Below are 19,746 nucleotides of genomic sequence, written 5' to 3' on the forward strand. Positions count from 1 at the left end.
TGGAAAAAGCGTTCCGTTTGGTTTCTCCATCAGTCCGTTGTGTTTGATTTGTTCGTTGACTTTCCCAGCCTGCTGTTGACTTTGCTTGACAGTGGGGAGGGCAGACACGGCAGTCGCGTACAGACGTACAATGCCATAAAACCTGAAACACATACAATTGTCACACCTGTTCTGCTTTTTGGCGTAGCAGTAGCAGCATGCCCAAACCAACGAAACATCGACGTCTCTTGCTCGCGTAAGGCTCCAGCTAACCACAGCCCAAGCTGTCGAAACGGCAGGAAGTGACGGAGCTGGCTAGGTTTCATTACGACTCTTAGTAGCTTGTACTCTACTGCTCCATTATTGATTGGAGAGTCAGTCTACCATTTATATCCCCCCGCCTTGCGTTATGCACATTATGCTGGGCAGCAACAAAGGGACCGGGATTGCTGAGCTCATGCAAATCATTTGGCGGCGGAGTGCGTCGTCGAGCCACTTCGCGAAGCTTCGGGGCGGGGCTCAATTTGCGTGACGGGCACGAAAATTGCTCTATTTGCAAAAACGAAACGTTTCGTCGCATTTTTGCCACGGCGAACGTGTCTGCTTTGGAGTTTAGGACCGCGGCCGGTGTGACACCTTTCTGTTGTTTTACTACAGCAATACACTACCACAACCAGTGTCGTGTGGCTGGCGGCATCATCATGATGACGATGATTGGGGGGGAACTGGCCGAAGGCATGGAAATGTCAACACAAAAGCAAAACAACCCCTTCAAAGTACACCGGAAAACTTACTGGGCGATGCAGTTTTGCCTCGTTTTCCTGGGGGAAAGTGGTGTCGTAGACTGGTTTTCCGTCATCCATCTTATGATTGCTTTTGCGCTTTGCTGTGTGTTTGTGTGCGTGTCAGTCGCAACTGTCACCACGTGTCTTTTTCTTCCGCAAAAAATGAGAAACAAAAACAATTCAGGGGGGGGGGAAATAAACCACAAAAAGTCAACCAAATCTCACCCGGACGGGCAAAAGCAGCATGTACGGGGCCAGTGTGCTGTCGCATATGCAAATGTTTGCAAAAAGAGAGTTTTATTTTGTTTTCCCTTCTTCTTTTTGAGTGGAAGGAAAAGGAAAGACTTTTTTAATTTGACTGTGATGAGACGTGGGGTGTTTTTTGTTTGGCGAGTTTTAAATTTGCATTCACGTGATTAGGGGTTGCGGAAGAGTGTAGAGTACGTTTCAAAATCGACACAAAAGGTACATTCATCCTGTCGCTGTCATTGTGCTGTCGATTTTGGCTGCATTTGTTTCTGTTCTGAGGCCCTGCACTCCTATCTCGTCCTTTCCTTTGATCACATCGCCGTGTGGGTTTCCTTCAGACCTGCGAAACAAAGGGTGTCATGCGCGTTAAGTGCAAATGCAAAGCTCCCCACTGCCAGCGGGCTAGTTTCGTGCCGAAACCCTACGATGCACTACCGTGTCGTCCACGACGAACTGCACTCAACCATAACCGAGCAATCGAGTAATCGAGGAAGAAGAAGGTCCCCGAAGGGTCTTCACTTCTTGAAGGGCACACACACACAGATCAAGTGGAAGGGGAAGTTAAAGTTACTGGCACAGCGTGTCCGTACTCACGGAGAGTACATTTGATATGTGGTAATAATGGGTACGCTGCATGGGGCATTGTGCTGCACCAGCAAAAGCATTTATCATGCAGTCGCCTCGCTTTCGAAGCAGCTACAACTTCGTTGATAATTGCGGTAAGCTTGAGGTACGATGGAATGGCCAGGGACTGGCCGTATGGAGGTGGTTGTGTGACAAACGCGCTTTAAATTGAATTGCATTTGGAGGTCGCTTCCAGCGGATTGCAAAATTGGTAGAACGTAGTTGAGAAAGGCCGTTAAGAAATGAAAATTGCCATAGAAATACTGCGTTGCAAAGAAGCTTAATAGTGTAACTAAAAAGTCTATGTAAACTAACAAACAGTTTTGAAAATCATTTTAAAAATATTCCTCATAAAATGAATTTTTACTGCCTGTGAGATGGCAACATGAAACTCACAGATGAATCACTCTCTCAGTGTAGACTTACTTCTACCAACGCTTTTCAAACGCCACTTCATGCCCTGTTGCCCATTTTAGCATACATTCAAGTGCATCACTTACTCGTTACTGTTTCCCCTGTTTTATTTCGCACAAAGCACTAGACAACACCGCCCGGGACAACTCCCACTTGCTGCCCGTTTTTTCGTTCGGTTCATTGCTTTCGCTAAATTCTACAGCAAACAGTATCCAACGAACCTATGCGTCATTGTGTGTTCCATTTAGGGAGATGGTGGAGTTCTACTGCTCGAACGACGGCTCCCCCCTTATTTTTATAACACACTACATGCGCCAGCAATGCGAAACCAATGCGCGCCTGCAGCCATTTAAAGCCCCTTTTCTTATCAACCCGAACCACACTGCTTCAAGAAGCGTGCAAGGTGAGGTGTGAGGGCCGCGCGAATGGCAATGAATGCTTAGGCTGCAGCAGTTGCATTCGCTTTCATTCGGTAGGCGACCCATTGTTGTTTCCTTCAAGGGGGAGCCCGGCTACGTGTTTCCCGGTGAGGTTTGACTTGACTGGCGTCGGTCGTGGTCGTTACAATTTCGCAAACATGCATTGAAATTGGATTGCAGCAGGGCACGTGCTGCTATGGCACCTTTACACTGGTGGCTCTGAAGTATGCTGAGCGATCGAGATGGAAAAGCGTCATGCTGTTACGATTCGATCAAACAAACCAGGTGGTTGCCTTTGATACATTGACCAGCTGTTAACCCAATGTCCTTAGTGGCTCTTGATTAAAAATCTGCTGTACCTTTACTTCCCTCTTACGAATGAAATAACTTTCTAGTAGGACGGGCAAACAAACAGGTATATTTTGAGCAAATAGCCAATCCAACACGTTGGACACGTTGTTTGGTATTTGGCGCCACAGAAAGTGACATCAGAGACCAGCCTGGACAGTTCAACAAACTTTCGCACCCAGCGCATCACGAAATTCGTGGCGGGGTTACTACAAAACACGCCCGCCTAGTTGTACTTACCAATTTTTCGATTACATCAACGTTCATCCTTAATGGCCATGTGAGTGGAATATGAATGAAAGTCGCAAACGAAGTGCAAATGCGTAAAAATAAATACCCATCGAAATACCAACAAAATATGCCCCCGCTTTGCCCACTTTTTGTTATGTGCATTTATGTTGGGAAAGTTACACTTTACCCAGGAGGAGGTTGTGTGTTGGCAATGTAATCGCAACCACTTTCATTTTCCGATCGGTCGTGTGATGAATAGAGATTTGGGGTTTTGCACGTTCCGCCGTTCGTGGGTTACAGTGCAATCGAATTGATTGCGCCATCTCTTACTTTTCGTACCTCTGTTCCACCAGTATCAGTGTTCAGCAGCGAGGGCAGGGGTGTGCGGCTGTTGGTTGCGGGTTACGGGTTGTAATAGAGAAGCAGTTTGTAGTAAAGATAGCGAGTGCGCAAACGTTCCGATTCCACTTGAACTGTCACAATAGATATCGTCGACCGGGTGGACAAATCGATGCACTTAAGTAATGTCATGGTGCACGGGTGCAGTCCACTCACTCACAACAGCACACGGCTGCATTTGCAGATCAATGGTTTACCCCTTTCTTTCCTGTTTGTTTAGTGCCCCTCCCCTTTTCATCGCTCTCTACGCTGCTGGTCGTGATTGAAATCCACTTTTTAAAGTTTTGCTGAACTCTGTCCGCGTGACCAAGCTGCGAGAGCGGGCTTTACTGTGCAGAATCGTATAAATTGTAAAGGAAACACGCGCCCGAGCAGAAAGGTTAGGAGGCACAGGGGAGAGGTGGCATTAAGGAGTCACGTAAGGCGTCGATCCGCGTATACTCAACAGCAAATGTGCAAAAACCCCACTGGTTCGAGTTGCGTCAATCGCTCGATCGTGCCTGGGTTGGGAAAATATGGAGTGTCAGAAGAGATTACCATTCTTGCAGGTTGCTGGTGTAGTACGGGACAACAGGAGGAGGATCACATCTAGTGAAGTTGTTTGACCTGTTGTCCACTGGATGGAAATGGATTGCTATGGTATTAAATTGCAGCCATGCGGATCCTTATGAAGGTGTAAAATGTACTGTGATTGGGGTGTGGTGCAGCTGGTTTACTTTTCAATTTTGAAATGCTCTGTTTGTGTGCAAGAAGTTCCCTGTTCAGAATTCAGAATACAATGATTCTTATACAACTAATGAAGAATTATCGTACTACTGTTTCATTTGATAAAATATCCCTGAAGGTTGTCCAAAATCTGCTTATTAAATGTAAGTTCAGTCTGATTTATTCATTTCCAAAATGCTATTGCTCCAAAATGCACACTGTATACCGTACACTCGAAATAATTAACGTTCTACTTCAAAATGTGTTACAACCTCTTACATAAATGCCCTTATTTAATTTCAGTGGAAAAGATGAATAGAGAGGGTTTCCCTTTCGATCTTCCATTTCATGCTCTTTTTTCAATTGATCCACCGTTCCACCCTGCATAACTCGTGTTCTATTGAATGATTTTTATGCACTTGCTAGTAGGATTTGTCATCTTGAGAAAAGCAGATTCTTGCTCATAAAACCCCCATCATCATGCTGGCCATTCGTTTCAAAATCAATTCATTCATTTCAGCAAAGAAATCTTATTGATGAGTTCAGCTGTAAGTGTGTGTGCTCACCCGTTTGTCAGTACCCCATTGAACTCTAAAGACGCATCCGAGTCTAACTGGGGGGTTGTTTTCTAAGAAGATTTTACCGCCATTCACCCAATGCTCGCACTCGGAGCAGCATGCGGAGGAGAATACCGTAGAAAAGAATCTGCCTCAAATTGATGTTCTTGATTGGTTTCCATTTGAATTTTATTTTCCACCCAACTCCCTCCCCGCTTTCGAGGAGAGGGAATGGACGCTAACGAAACCAAATGCTCCCGGGGAGCATAATACCCGTTACATCGGTTCGGTTTTTGTGGTGTGCAAACGGGGTGGTGTGTACACCGATTGACCAAATTGACTTCCAGAGGCACTTTGAGCGTGTACGAGCAGCGCGCGGGTAAAGTGGCACTCATTTGCTCAGAGTGCTTCTAATGTATGCAATCAAATTCGAATATGCTGCTGCATACACATAGCCAGTCCTCGATTGAGCTCGATTTTGTTTATTGAGAATCGGTGTGGTGGTGGTAAAGTTAATTATTTTTGCACTTCCGTTTGCCGGAATATTTTACTCTCGGTAGGTTTGCTTCAGAATGCTTTCTACGTATAATTAATCATTTCCTGGACAATAACGAGAGAGAAAGAGAGAAAGAGAAAAAGACAAACAGAGCTTCTGCAAAAGCTTTTATTAGCTTAGCGTTAGTTTCGGAGAGAAATAAATTTATGGGCTATAAATTATAATAATAATTGCTAATATTCAGTCAGCAAGCTGCACAGATTTGTCAGAAATGTCCTCTCAAACGTCAATAAAACTGCATCCCCAACTCAACCGCTCTTTGCTTCGCTTCCAAAACGTGGCCGGTTTCTGCTATGGCTGCCGGAAACGGGAACATCGCACGAGAGCGACAGAGAGTGAGTTATGTGTCCTTCCTCATAAACCATTCTAAATTATGCATTTTAATTCCGGTGAAGTATCACTGACAAATAGCCGTCGCCCTGTCTTTGCACTGTATAGTGGAAAAGTCAAGCTGGATCAACACCGGAAGCAGAAGACACAGAGAGAGAGAGAAAAAAACAAATCAAGTAAAAGGTCATATATTATCCGCACACACAACCACTCACTGAAGAGGAGACGTACTCTAACGCGCACACGCTTTCTGGCGCAAATGATAAAGTGAATCAAGCGTGTGATGCTGCGTGCGAGGAGCAGAAGAAAGTACTAACGCAGCAGCAGCACCACCACCACGCCCAACAAGGGGGGCGTAAACGAAAACAGTGAAAACAATATAGTTAACAGTGGTAAATTATGTTTTGATAGGTCATAAGCACCCGCTGCTGCAAGGGATGATGGGAAGAAGGGAGAGGAAACATAATCTCTACATTGACACTATTTTCCATCCACAACTCTATACATGCAACCCAATTATGCTGTACACTTCCTATACTGAAAAAAACACGCTCCGTTCGAGTGCCGAGACGCATGAAGAGCTGTGATGTGATTTTTCTTGCGCCGCCGCTGCTGGCCTGGCGGAAGTGACCACACAATAACGCAACACAGCCAGTCACACTCACGCACACACACACTCGACACTATCGGTGGGTTAGCTGTGGATTGTGTGAGGGTGGGGTACCACTGTTTTTTTTTTTTTTTTTTGCACCCCAATCACCCACCACCCACCCAATGGAGTTGGAACTGGGAAGTGGGTGATAGTTGATGTGTTTTTTTTTTCTTCTGTTGCTTCCTTTTCATATGCTGTTTATTGTTGTTTTTCTCGCTCTCTCTCTCTCTCTCTCTCTCTGGGCAGAGAAGAGAAACGGGTGGAACCAGCGCCTGGCGCAGCTGGTGGAGGCTTTGGGGGAGCCATTTTGACGCATGGTGGACTCGTTTGTATTTTCCAGCGGCAACCGAACACGCGCGCCTCGGTCTGTGGGCCACACTGCATGCTTGCTTTCCCTACTTCTGTTTTCCACCAATTTTCATCACCACCACCACCACCATCCAGCATCTCGCCTAGCGCTCTTTTGCGCCTACTCGGACGGCACCACCATCCCCGTTGTTTGGGTCGGTCCCCCCACCCCCCTTCTCCAGTAGACAACACTAATTGTTTTGGGGCTTCCGAGAGCATGTTGGCAATGCATGCCCCGTGTGTGTATCTCGGCACTCGGTCTTTCCAATGGCTAACGCTGTAACCATCTCACTCTCAACGCTGCGCCGCGCTCGCGGGTAAGCGTGTAATGAGAAGGCAAGCTTTTGCTCGGTATTGTTGCTGCTACCCCCGGTGTGGTGTTGTAATTTTTACTTTTCGCGACCCACATTCAATCATCAGGCAAAAAAGCAGCGATAGACAACAATCCTCCATTGCCCCTCGTTCATCCTCTACCCCCTTGTGGTAGGCGCCAATATGAATGCTCGCTCGCGCACACACAATAAAAACTTCCTTCCTATCGCTGGTGTGCTTTTGCGTTTTTTTTTTTATGTTGTTGTTGTTACCACTCTGTGTGTCTCTGAGATCCGCTCTGCCTGCCGCTCGTCCTGACTTTTGGGTTTTGGTGCGTTGGTTTGAATTTTGTTAGTGCCCCAATTGTCGGTCATTTCGGCCACTCGGGCAATCCGACGCTTGCCTGAACGTTTCCATGTGTGCGCTGCCGATATGAAATTGATACCGGGTACAGTGCGATACCCTCAGCGGCCACAACGATGGCTGTGTACACGTTAAAGTATACAGCATTTGCAAGCTTCTGGTGCGGTTGTGCCTGTGTGGTGTCATTGTAAATTTACGATCCCCTGGATTTATCACTCTCTCCCCCCCCCCCCTCCCCTTTGGCGTTTTGTGTAAACAATCCATGTGCGCCGGGTGGCGTGGGTCAGCAGTAATTAATAGTTCAGTTTCTGTTGCATTGCTCTGTTTGCCCTGCCGGGGATTGTTTCGATACGATTGCTTTGGTTTAGTGTTTAATTGCTGTAAAATCAATAGGACGGCTACACCTCAATAATACGAACGATATAATTAATGTTTGCTGTTTGGGTTTTAGTGTACGTGAGCTCAACGCGAACCAACGCGAAAGCGTTTTCCATCCTCGAAATCCTTGTGGGGATATAGGGTTTTCCATGAGTTCTTGAGTTTTCCATGGGAAATGAACTTCATATGATGGAAATTGGACTACATGGAACCCTTTTTGAACAGGCTCCTTTAAAATTCTTATTTGATTACAACAAGGGTGCTATAGAGTCCAATTCCCATTACATTAAGTTGATTTCAAGTAAGAATGAGGCAACAAAGTGTCGCACAGCTATGAGAACTCCTGGAAAACCCCGTAAAACTTGCGTACCATCATAGATCAATATTTCAAAACTTATCTAAATTTTCCTTTTCTTTGCTTTTTTTCCCATTTACAGTTCAAAATTCAGTTCGACGATTCGCTTACCTCCACGTACGAGTACCCGTCGGAAACGTCGCTGCTGGAAGAGACGAACGGATTCGACGGTGTGGACAACGGGACGGACACGAACGGTGCCAGCGCCTTCGCCGACAACGGGCTCCTTTCGCACACGAACAAACTCCTCTCCTCGGTGCCACTTGGTAAGTGTCCGACACCTTCCCATCCCACCAACCGGCCGCCGGTCCACGAACCCTGCTTCCCGCCGAATCCTTCCCGCGTGCTCCAACACGATCCGATCGTTCCGATCGCTCGGATCGGGCAAGCAATAGGCTAAGTCTCACGGGTACACCTGTGTACATCGTTTATCATTATAATAATCATCATCATCATCATCATCGTCACATGCTCTTTTAGGCAGTAATAGTTGATTTAACATTACCCGTAACAGAAACCGAACAACAAATCCCGTTAAATTGTTTCTCTCTCCACCCTCTCTTTCTCTCTCTCTTTCTCTCGTCCTCTGTTTCCCTTCTCTCGATTATGTCCTGTCACAAAAGTATCCTGCTCCTTTCGCTCCTAGAGTGCGGCTCCCTGGCATGTCTTTACGGACAAACGCACACACACACACACACACACCCATACCCACAAAACTCCTCTGCATGTCCTTCCGTAGCAGCTGTAGATCCGCTTCTCCTCCCGTAAGATCCTCCATCTCACCCGTAGAGTAGTAGCCAGACGAGTGTCGTCGTGTCCAGTAACACTTTTGTGCGTTCGTAATTTCGTTTCTACGCTGCTAAACGGCCGTTTGCGTAAACTGTCGGCACTTACTTGCGCGCACCCGAATACTGCCCTACCACCACCACCACCCACTCACACTCCTTCCAACCACCATCGCTAGACATTCATTCTGGGATAACGTCGTGATTCGGTAAGCAAATGAGCATAACAAGCACAAACACACACTTAAACATCTGTACTATTGTAACATTCTTATTACACGCTTTAGGTAGAATAGTAACTTTTAGTTTATTCGTTCTTATCGTTCAGTTTGGAAGAAATAATTGTTTGTTAAGAGTGAGCATCACATTGGATTTGTGTTTGTGTTTAAGTTGTTTTCGATATCAAGATGCGCTGCTTTTTAGTTGTTTTGATAGGTTAAGAGATTGGCCCATGAACTCTCAAGTTCACAAGGCGTTAATGTAATCCAGAATTTGAAATTAATTGTCCAACATATTTAAGATGAAGAAGATGTACGATCGTATGATTAAAATGGTTTATTAACTATCTCTTTATTGCCCCGATAGAACGCCACTCTTACCCCTTACTACCGAGGTAACGTTTAGTTTGCTTCCGGTTTTTGGAGTAAACAATAACGAACACATAAACATGCTCCCAAAATAGAAGCAAGCGAAACAAAACTCGATTTTTACTCGAGCATTTTATGTGGCAGTATACCATTTGCTATATTGATTAACGTAAATAAATAACTAAAATATTCTGAAAGTATTTCGGTTTCGTTTTATTCTTATTCTGTTCTACGTGCGAGTGGTACTAAGAACATTCAAAGGTGTGCACTCCTAGACGTTTTCTCCAGTAGGATAAAGTTTTTTGCTATAGCTTGAGGTGTTTGGTTGGTTGTCAGAATGTTTCATCTTCCTTTACTGCCATCAGATATGTGGCACGCCATCAGGAACAGCTTCACTTGCACGGTCGCGTCTCGCTGGACAGCCAGCGGCCGCCACCAGCACACACAAAGCGATCATCCGATGATCATCCAGTGCTTATATTCCTTGTCAAGAGTGGGCTCAATTAATTGCACAACCTCGAGATCCGTATCCCGGGAACGCGAGGGCCCATCCAACCGAAGCTGCTGTCGCTTCCTCCATTGGATGACCGCACACCAAGTGATATTGCAATATTGCATCAGCTGTAATTCGATCCGAAATTTGAGACTGATTGGAACGGAAGAAAGAAGCTGCAGAGTACCGTGCTATAACAATGACGGAACCACCCACCTATCTATCTATCTGCCTGGCTGTCGTCCGCCCGTCTGTCCGAGATCATCTCCCACCAATATTGGGTTTGGTGGCGAATGTGTCTCGTAAACGAAAATGAAACTTTTATCAGCCCTCCGGTCTGCGGAACTGCGGCCTGCATTTTATTAGTGCAATTGCACCGCCTGCTCGCGCAGTGTGATGCAATCGTAGGTATGTGTGTGCGATCGCTTGCAAACGGAAAATTTGTTGGTTTTTTTCTGTCATCACCACCACCGTGCGCGCACCAGCTTGACGTCAACTTCTTTCTTTGTTTTGATGATTATCGTTTCCAATTTTGGCTGCTGACGGTTCAGTTTATTAACTAGTTTTGCGCAGTAGGTGAAGATGTGAAAGAAATTAAAGAGAGAAAGTGCATCCAAAAGGAAGCGCCAATGCATGGTTTTCTTTACGCAATTTGTTTAATGAAAATGTTAATTGTGATGGTTTATTATGGGTTTGATCAGGAGAAGAAGAAAAAAGATCACTAGGCAACAAGGAGAGGTACTAAAATACCTAGGGGATGGCACATTGCAGTCTGACCACCTGCTGACGTATTATTTCGCACGTTGTATGCATGCCAACTGGAATGGTCTTCACCCCCCAAAAAAAAACTGGGTTAATGAGCGCAAAATGCGTGTCCAGCACTGCACGGTGGCCACTTCGTTAGGAAGACCGACCGGCCAAACCCGACGACCGTAAGCTCCGGAACAACGAATGTGTCGGTTAAGCCCGGCCAACTGGGTAGGGAAATGTGTGTGTGTGTGTGTGTGTGTGTGTGTGTGTGTGTGTGTGTGTGTGTGTGTGTGTGTGTGTGTGTGTGTGTGTGTGTGTATGTGTGTGTGTGTGTGTGTGTGTCTTTTTCCACCTCTATTCGCTATGCCGGGAGAGAAAAAAATTAGCAAAGAAAAGTCTCATCGAGTGAAAAAAAAGAGACATTCACTGGTCTGTCCGTGTGTGTGTTTCTTTTCTTTCACTTTAAACATTGGCAACAAAACCACGTGAAAGCTTTACGGGCACGTCTACTTGCCGAGTAGAAGCTGTCCCGCACCCAGCCCGTGAAAACTACTGTTTCGCTGTGGTCTTTTGCCGGTTCAGGTTGAGGTTTGCTATGCTATGACAATCGGCACAGGGCACAGTCAGCGCTAAATTATCCACCTCGAGACGGTCGTTCGGGTTGCCGTGCCCCGGGTACTTAAGCGAAGGAAATCGTTCTTCGTTGCTTCCGCCCAAGCGGTCGCCCAACGAGTGGCCCAAAAGCTCTCGGCGTGTGTGTAACATTGACAGGAAGCCCGAGGGTAAGATTATTGGTGTGTCGCCAAAGCGGAAACAGACTTGTTAGTGAGGCTTCCCTTCGACGCACCGCCCGAACACCTCCGACGCCGGGACCATGGCGACACGGTGGGATAGGAGTTCTTTCCTCCATTGCAACCTCGCAACCTTGACGCGTGTGTCGTCTGTTGTCTAGGCTGTACTGTGTTCTGGTGTTGCATAGCATTTCGATGACGCATCATTAGCACGTCGCGACCAATATCTCATTAACCAAGGTTCTATTGGTCTCTCTCTCTCTCCTCAACACGGGGATTGCTTTGTCGCCTAGAATATGATGGCTGTCAATCTAAACAGTAAGATGCTTATCGTGCAAAGTTTTCGTGTTAAAACTCATTCAATCTACCTCTTTCGCTTTGATGTAACTGATTTCATTATTTATCTCTCTCTCTCTCACTGTGGAAAGGTTTTTGTATAAACTCCTAGGTCCATTTGGTACGTCGCATGATCGAGCAGCTTAAAACTACGATTAGATTGAAACAGTAACGAATTGCCCATTAGCAATACATTACCTCCAAGACAAACGGAGCTAATTTTCGCCATCATCCAAAGCACGAGGTGTAAATAGTTTGCCTTCACGGTATGCCCATTTGCCAAGTGCTGCTGCTGCTGCTGCTGATGCTGCCGGCATGCATCCATGTCCAGCTTTTGCTGCATTTCACTCCCAACAAGGCGTGCCACCACACGAGACACATCGAAAGCTCGCTCACCGGCTCGCCGTCTGTTTGGGAAAATGGGGGGGAAAAGTACAAATGGGGGATGATGATGCAGTGTGTGAGCTGGGGAGGAAATATGGTCCGGCATTTTAATTGAGCCCTATGTGTGCAGGCGCAGTTTGTTTTTACTCTCCTTGGATCGCGTCGTTGTCTAGCCCATCTTTGGGCGCTGGTGCTGCTGTTGCTGCTGCTTTTGCTCGGTGAGGTCGGTGGCATGCGATCGCGCTGAACGTGTTTGTTTAATTTTCACTTGCATTGGCCAACATCGTCGTCCGCAGCCGCGCTTAGACAGTGAAAATAAAGTATTAGTTGAGAAAGGGAAAAGCACACACACACACACACCAAAGAAGCACACAGTATCGCTTTCCATCGGGAAGTTGGTTAGTTTTGTGTGTATCGCAAAGTACGCGCAGCATAACAACACATCAGAGCCAATCGAGAATGGCGGCGAATACACGGGTGCGTACTGGGCACGATGATCGTGTGCGTTTGCTACAACCTTTTGCGCACACCTAAGCTGCAGCAGCTACCGCGCTTTGATCGCATATTTGTCATATGGAAAGAGCGCTGCTTGTCATAAAAGTTAGCCAGCAGGCACGCTTGAATGGACGACTCATCAGCAGGTTTGAGGGCAAGGCCACGTCCAAGCAGTGCAGCTTACGGCTTTCACCGGAGAAAATTTCCGTTTCATCTGACCCCCGGACGGGTGTGTATCACAGCATGACAAAACCACAAGAGCAAGGAAAATAGAACGGGATGCATGATGCATGAAGCGACCCCGTGCAGCTCTCCCACCATCTTCTCTGGCCCCACTCGGTTGTGCCTAATTGGTCCCGGTGGCCGAGGAGAGGAGGGGCGAGGGCATTGAAAGAGCTAGAAAACCAACCAAAAAAAAAGAGCTCAAAACGGTACCTTTCCACCAACCGAACGCACGCGGGGCAAGATCATCCCGATCGGTGTTCGATAAATTATGGCTCCACATATTGTGTGTGTGTGTGTGTGTGTGTGTGTGGGTATTTCACCCCAAAAAAGTACCGTAAATCACTCCGCTTTCCTCCCGATTCTGGTATGCATGAGAAGAGGAGCTGGAAGAGCAAGAGGAAGCTACATTAACATCACCCTTGTGCGCCACACCTCACAACGCGCCGGCAAACTAACATCAGCTTCAGCCACCCACCGTTGTGGAAGCTTTTTTGGAGTTGTAGCTTGTTTGTTCGTATGTGTGTGTGTGTATGTGTGACCGATTGATGATCACTCAGCTGGAAACGGTGATGTTGCTGGCAAACTTCTTCGATGAGGCGGGGCGTAGGGGAGTATGTGTGTCGTGCCCGTTGTTTTGAGGTTAGAAGCAGGTGATTTATCGCATTATTGTGATTGATGTTGCTCCTAACGTGTGTTGCAGTGCTTTGGAATATCATACACTCACACACGAGCTCGCGATTGTGTAAAATTAATCGAACAATATGTCACAAATAAAACGAGCATTGATATCACCCATATCAGCGACATTAGGCCGCGGGGCCATGAGGATTCTCAGCGCTCATTTTCTCAAGCTCTCATGAGTGCTTTTGAGAAATCCTCGTTCTCAGCGTTTGTCGAATCGGAACAAAATCGGTTTTGAGAATCTTTGAGAATCTTTGAGAAAGTCGACGATGCAGCGATCGGCTAACTGAAATATGGAGAATTGTGCTATTTGTTGATCGGAAATCACTTTGGAAAATGTATTCAATGTTTATAATTGAAATCGTTAAAAAAATATGCGATTAAAAACTGTTTTTCTATTTAAAGCTCTAAATAAAGCTTGAGTGTCTATATCAGTTTCTCAGAGTGAGAAAAACTGACGACGGCCACGGGCTTGAGTCTGAGAACAAGTTTTGAGTGCTTGAGAAACTTAAATGAGTGCTTAAGAACGTTTTCTCAGCTTGAGAAAGCCCCGTGGCCCCGCGGCCTTACGTGTTAATATAATATCCTATCTTCATTCTAAATGACCAAATCAGAAGAGGATTAGTTGTATCAGTAACAGGAAAGGTTTAAATTAAATCTTAATCGTTTGCTAGATCTCAAGGCCCGGTGGTCTGTTGGATAGGTGCAACGAATTCTGCAAGACCGGACAAGATTGATTCTCTTCTGAACCACGGCCGATGTGAATGTCAGATCATACATGATATAATTAATTATTGATAATCTTGTAAGACAATGAAAAAAAAAGATAAAGATGGTTTAATGAACATGTTTTCCTGGCCCAAATGTAACTATTTTATCTCATAGTAGTTCTGCTACAATGCATCCCATCGCCTCTCCTGTGTTTTCAATTCATATAGGGGAAACGATCTTGATGCTACTTTTCATGAACATTCTGCTAGTAGTAGCGCTGGGTTGCAAAATATGCCATCCCCTCTCTCTCTCTCTCTCTCTCTCTCTCTCTCTCTCTCTCTCTCTCTCTCTCTCTCTCTCTCTCTCTCTCTCTCTCTCTCTCTCTCTCTCTCTTCCTCTCTCTCTTGTGCATCACCTGCGAATCATGATTAAGCACACGTTGGCCATAACGCGCCCTGCCTTTCTAAGCTAATTTCTCCTTCTTGCTGCTGTTGCTCTTCCTTCCTCCCAACATCAACCAAGCTCAGCCTTACCTTGCACACGCTGCTGCGCGCTGCGTTGTCAATCACATACGCACCATTTCGCGCGCATACCTTCGGGAATAATACCCCAGCGAAGAATTTGCTTCTGTGTTCTTTTACTCATACCTGACCTCTTTCCCACACGCTGCCAACGCGTTGTACGCGCGCATCTTCAGCTGTCCTGAAGCGCCAACAACACCACGGTCACGACCAAAGCATTCCGGGCCTGGCTGGCCACCGTCGCCCGGTAGTGGTGGTGCCTACTGCTGCGCCGCCGCGACTGGTGAAAGCGAGCCAAACTAACCAACAGACAGTAGTAGTAACAGGGCCAGCAGCAGCAGCATCAGCACCAACTACTACCACCACCACAGCGGTGCGGCATGAAAATTGGTGGGCTCAGCAGAGAGCACGCCACCGCCATCCGCACCGCAACCATCATCCTCAGTACCTTCACCACCAGCCCCTGCGCCAGCATCGTCCAGTTGGTGGCCCGGTGGTGGTAGCGGCACCGTTCGTGCTGCGTGCTCCCGAAACGACCGTGTACTTCCGGACGGTTCGTCAGAAACCGCGGTCTACACTAACTACCACCACGCGGCTAGTCGTTCTTCCAATCGGCAATGAATCGATTGTTTAGAAGCAACGGGCGCCGAACGCGCGTGTGTGTTGGAGTTGTCTTTCGTTGTCTTGCGCATCTTGAAATGAGTTAGATTCTTTTTTTTCTCTTGTTTTGCTAATTTTATTCTATTTGTATCAAACCTTCACAATTAGTACACCTTTATACTAATTACACTTTTCTTTTCCCATTCCACTCTCTCTCTCTCACATCGTTTGCAGGTTCTGCACCGTTCGCTAGCTATACCCCAGTTAAAGCCGCCATAGACACGACCTTCGAGCTGGGTGTGACCCGTACACCGTCCCCGTCGGCAGCAAGTACGGCCAGCAGCACAGGCTCGAACGGAAGCCTTACCTCCGCCTCGAACCACAGCAGCAATAGTCATCATTCCGCCACATCCGCCTCATCCTCAACCAGCAGTGAGAAGAAGCAGCATTTGCCGCACACTGTACCGAACGGTCATCACCATCCGGTGGACCGATCGAACAGCAACGGTCTGCACAGCAGCAACGGCCATAGCGGATCACCGGACGGTGGTGCCACCCTGCTCCTGAACGGCGGAACCGGCGCAGCCGACGGCGATGCGCTGTTCAATGGGGCAACGGGCGAACCGGAAAGCATTCAGTACCTTAAGCCGGCCTCGGACGAACAGACGGTTAACTGGAGCCAGGGCACGCGCGTTACGGATCTGCTGTTCTAGGGCAGGCACACACCTTCGCACACAGGGTCCAGCACACACACACACACATACATTTTGTACAGAGTTTATGCTTTAGTTTTTAGTTGAATCGAACTGCAGACGACAGCACACACACACACACAGTGTAATAGTGTAGCGCGAGGACAAGCATAGCGGCTCCTCCATCAAGCGAAGATCGCAGATCGCCACATCCGGTTCTCTGTCGGTTTGTGTGCCGAAACGATACATATACATAGTTTCTTTTGGGGTTTTTTTTTTTTTCATTGGCAAAAGTCGACTTGGAGCAGCGCTCGTGTCGTTGCTTTCCCGGGATGTAAACAGTTTCAGTCTAATAATTGCAAATTTTCCACCATTTTAAGTCCATTTGCTGTGTGTCCCAAACTGCTGGGGCGCACGGGACATGTGGGCGAGTGTCGCTTAGCAGTTGTACTCTTTTGTAGTGGTCTGTAATTGAACATATAACGTGAAAAACATTCCATTTTTTGCAGTTTTATGAATTTTTCTCTTTCTTTTCTGGATTATTGTGTTTGGAGTTACATCCACACATCCCTACTGAAAGAGAGGATGAACACGTGTACACCCGTGTGCCGTCATGAAAGAAGTGGCCAAAAATCACACACAAACACACACCATCCACACAATGAACTTCCTTCTTTAGTCACCCTCCGTTGTGACATCATTATATGAACTAATTAGAGAGATTGGGAGAGCGAGAATACAGAAATTATAGACACGCTGTTACGCTTTTGCATAGCGATCGAGGACGATGTGTTGCATGATCGTTTTCCAGCTGCCCGTTGCTTAGAACGAGGAACAACGCAAAGCAAAAGTCAAAGGGAAAAATACTAAAGTTAAAAACACACATTCCTCGGATATCGGTAGCTGCCTGTGCCCGGGTACATTTAGTAGTCGTACGCACGACGTCTTTTCTTCTCCTTTTAGGTTTGCTGCTTTGCGGAAAGTGAAAAGAGAGCAAGAGAGAGCCATGCAAAAATGCAAAACAAAAAACGAATAAACACACAGCTTAGCACGAAACACTGCAACACTATTGTGATTGGTCGTATCGCCCTGTTTTACGATAAGAAAGCGGCAAACGCTTAAGGGCGGAGGTAAGATAAAGAGCGTGTAGCGTTTCCTTCGTAGAAGTGAGAGCAAAACAAGAGTTTAGGTCAAGGATGTAAGAAGTACTATTGCTACACTATCACTACTCGTAACTCGTATTACTGCTATCATTATATTATAACTATTATTATTGTGAAAATTTATACGGAAAAGGAAGGAAGTTGCGCAAACCAGCTCGATGTTGCCGTGCGCCAATGATGGAAATGATTGATGTCTCTGCGATAGGCGGGTTAGGTTAAGGGTTTTGCTCTTTTTTAAGGATTGGAAATGTATAGAACACAGCGAAAAGAAGCATGCGCCAAAATGTATGGAACCGCTTTGGGACATAAAAACACACACACACGCGCACGCCAATATGCAATATCTGGTAACTGTGCTGATGAAAAGAAAGGAAAGGAACGTAGAAAAAAACAGTCCGCAAACATCAGCTTCGTGTGCATCATCATGCTGCTGTGTTGCGCTTACCTATTTGATGCCACAATTATCCATATTACATTTTACATTGCAACGCTTACGGTGCGATATTTGTGTGGTTTTTGTTAACGTACGTGGATTTAAAAAAAAAAAGGAGAGTAAAAATGGGCTTCGGAAACGATATGATAAGAGGACGATCCCCTCTCCACGATCGACACGTGCGTGCAGTGGTAGTGTAGTGTGTGTGGGCGCGCCCTTTTTAGCAGTTAGTAGCAGCAGCAGCAGCATCAGCAACAGTAGCAGTAGTAGTAGCACCGTTTTGCATATGAACATGTGATTAAGCTTAGGAATTAGAAAAGACAAGTGACGGAGAGGGAGTTTTCGTATTTGTTCGTTGACTTGCAAACCGTAGCAACACGACCAACGAGACACACACGGGGCGTCTCTGATGATGATCGGTGCTAGTTGTAACACAGACACACACACACACACACATGCCTGCAGTACTGGAATTGAAGCCACGGAAGGAAAGGGAAGAGAGAAGCGAGCAATAATTACTACCGAAAACACTGCCGGACCAACACCAAGGTGTGGGGTCTGCCGAAGTAATGCTACCCCAAGCCCACCGCCAAAAGTAAGCCTGCTGCTGCCTCTACGACGACGTGTTGTGATAGAGTAGTGAAGACGCTTTTTAAAGGGGGGGAGTTTTTTTTCTCCCTCGGTTTTCGCTTATCAGTGTTCTTGGTCGTCTCCCTCCCTCTTCTACCATACAACTCATATTCCACTCGTATTCGTAGTAGTATGCTAAGAAATTACACTACAATTTTAAGGAAGTGCTCCCCATCCCCGTCTCCTCCATTTAATAGCGGAGAGATGGGTCGCGTGTGTGAAGTAGTGTAATACCTTCCGAGATTGGCGGGAAAAATGGAAAGTTTCGTTCTAGTGTTGTCGCCACTTCCCGCTCCTCCTTCCGCAAATTCCTTAGCCGTTCGTTCATAGCGTATTTTTACACATATACAATGCATATAAAACGTATACAAAATAAACCTATCGACAAGACAGTCTTAATGCATTTTATGTAAAAAGTGTATTTGTTGCAGACGTGGAACGCGGGAGTTTGAAAGAATCTTCCGGGGAGTACTTAACGAATGCGTAAAGGAATGGCGCTTTTCATGTGTTGTTACACATCCCCACTATTATCATCATCATCATGTTCAGCATCCATCGGTTCGCCCTTGATGTTGCGATTTTGCACCAGTTCCTCTCCATTTAATGTCCCCGTTATGCGGCGGCTAGGTACACTGCCCTCCGCTAGGTGCATATTCAGTGCCTCCTCGTACGTCATGTTGACTTCCCACTTCTTTCTACCGTCCGGTTGCCGGGTCTCATCGCCCGAACTGTTCCGTTCGCTCGCCGCAGACGACTGGTGGTCCTGCTGTTCGCGGGCGTCTTGCTCCTTTGCGGTGATGAATATTCGCTTCATCCGCAGCACCTTATCCGTACTGCCCACGTGCCGGTACAGGTCTTTGATGTTGTTCTCGAACACCGGATCCAGATCCGCCGTCGCTTTGGCATCCTTTTCGAAGAACACGTTCGTGCCGAAGGCGAAGTCCGTTGTGCCCTGGTACACCTCGTCGTTCACCTGGATCACGGGATGTTCGGAATCGATTCCGACCACCTTGATGTGGAGGTTCGGATCGTCCACGTCCAGGCATATGTCGAAATCGGCCAGCAGCGTAAATTCCTCCTCGTAAAGATCGTCGTCGTCGGTACTGGCTTTCGAGGAGCCGGCCCGTGGCTGTGTGTGCGAATCGACCTCCATCTTTATCTCGGACAGTATGGATCGGGCCGTACCGCTGGTTCTATGCATTTTGAAGTTGTTTGTGCTTTTATTTTAGTCTTATTACTACAGAATTAACAGAATATTCGTGAACGAGCACGGAAAGTGATATTTTGTGATTGTTTGTTTACGTTTGTTGCTGTTTTGCAAACACCCGGTCAACGGTCAGCTGTTTATAAGCTACGCTCCAATACTTTGTTTTTCCACTGTTCGCGTCATGTGGTAGTTTTTCCACTGGGAATTGCCGTCCTCGAACAATGGACGATTCTCACTTATTTAATTATTCATTTTACT

General features: G+C 46.6%; 2 protein-coding genes across 11 annotated transcripts in view; one reads left to right on the forward strand and one right to left on the reverse strand.

The window, feature by feature from the left end:
• Positions 1 to 18,689, forward strand: part of LOC5667753 (homeotic protein female sterile) — a 66,898-nt gene extending 48,209 nt beyond the window's left edge. For 6 of the 10 annotated variants that reach the window (XM_061642889.1, XM_061642892.1, XM_061642893.1 and 3 more), the window contains 2 exons: positions 8,087 to 8,270; positions 15,598 to 18,689. In XM_061642889.1, coding sequence (XP_061498873.1) covers positions 8,087 to 8,270; positions 15,598 to 16,076 — 663 coding nt within the window. In that variant the 3' untranslated portion in view covers positions 16,077 to 18,689. Of the gene's footprint in view, positions 1 to 8,086; positions 8,271 to 8,627; positions 9,577 to 15,597 lie in introns of those variants that run through there. The other 4 variants (XM_061642896.1, XM_061642897.1, XM_061642895.1 and 1 more) reach the window with 3 other exon arrangements.
• LOC11175925 (uncharacterized) lies at positions 18,677 to 19,622 on the reverse strand. The gene has a single exon (XM_003435912.2). It carries the CDS (start codon positions 19,480 to 19,482, stop codon positions 18,793 to 18,795), a length of 690 nt encoding a protein of 229 aa, XP_003435960.1. The 5' UTR covers positions 19,483 to 19,622; the 3' UTR covers positions 18,677 to 18,792.
• Between the last annotated feature and the right edge of the window lie 124 nt (positions 19,623 to 19,746).

This window comes from Anopheles gambiae, chromosome 2, assembly GCF_943734735.2.
Source record: "Anopheles gambiae chromosome 2, idAnoGambNW_F1_1, whole genome shotgun sequence".
NCBI lineage: Eukaryota > Metazoa > Arthropoda > Insecta > Diptera > Culicidae > Anopheles > Anopheles gambiae.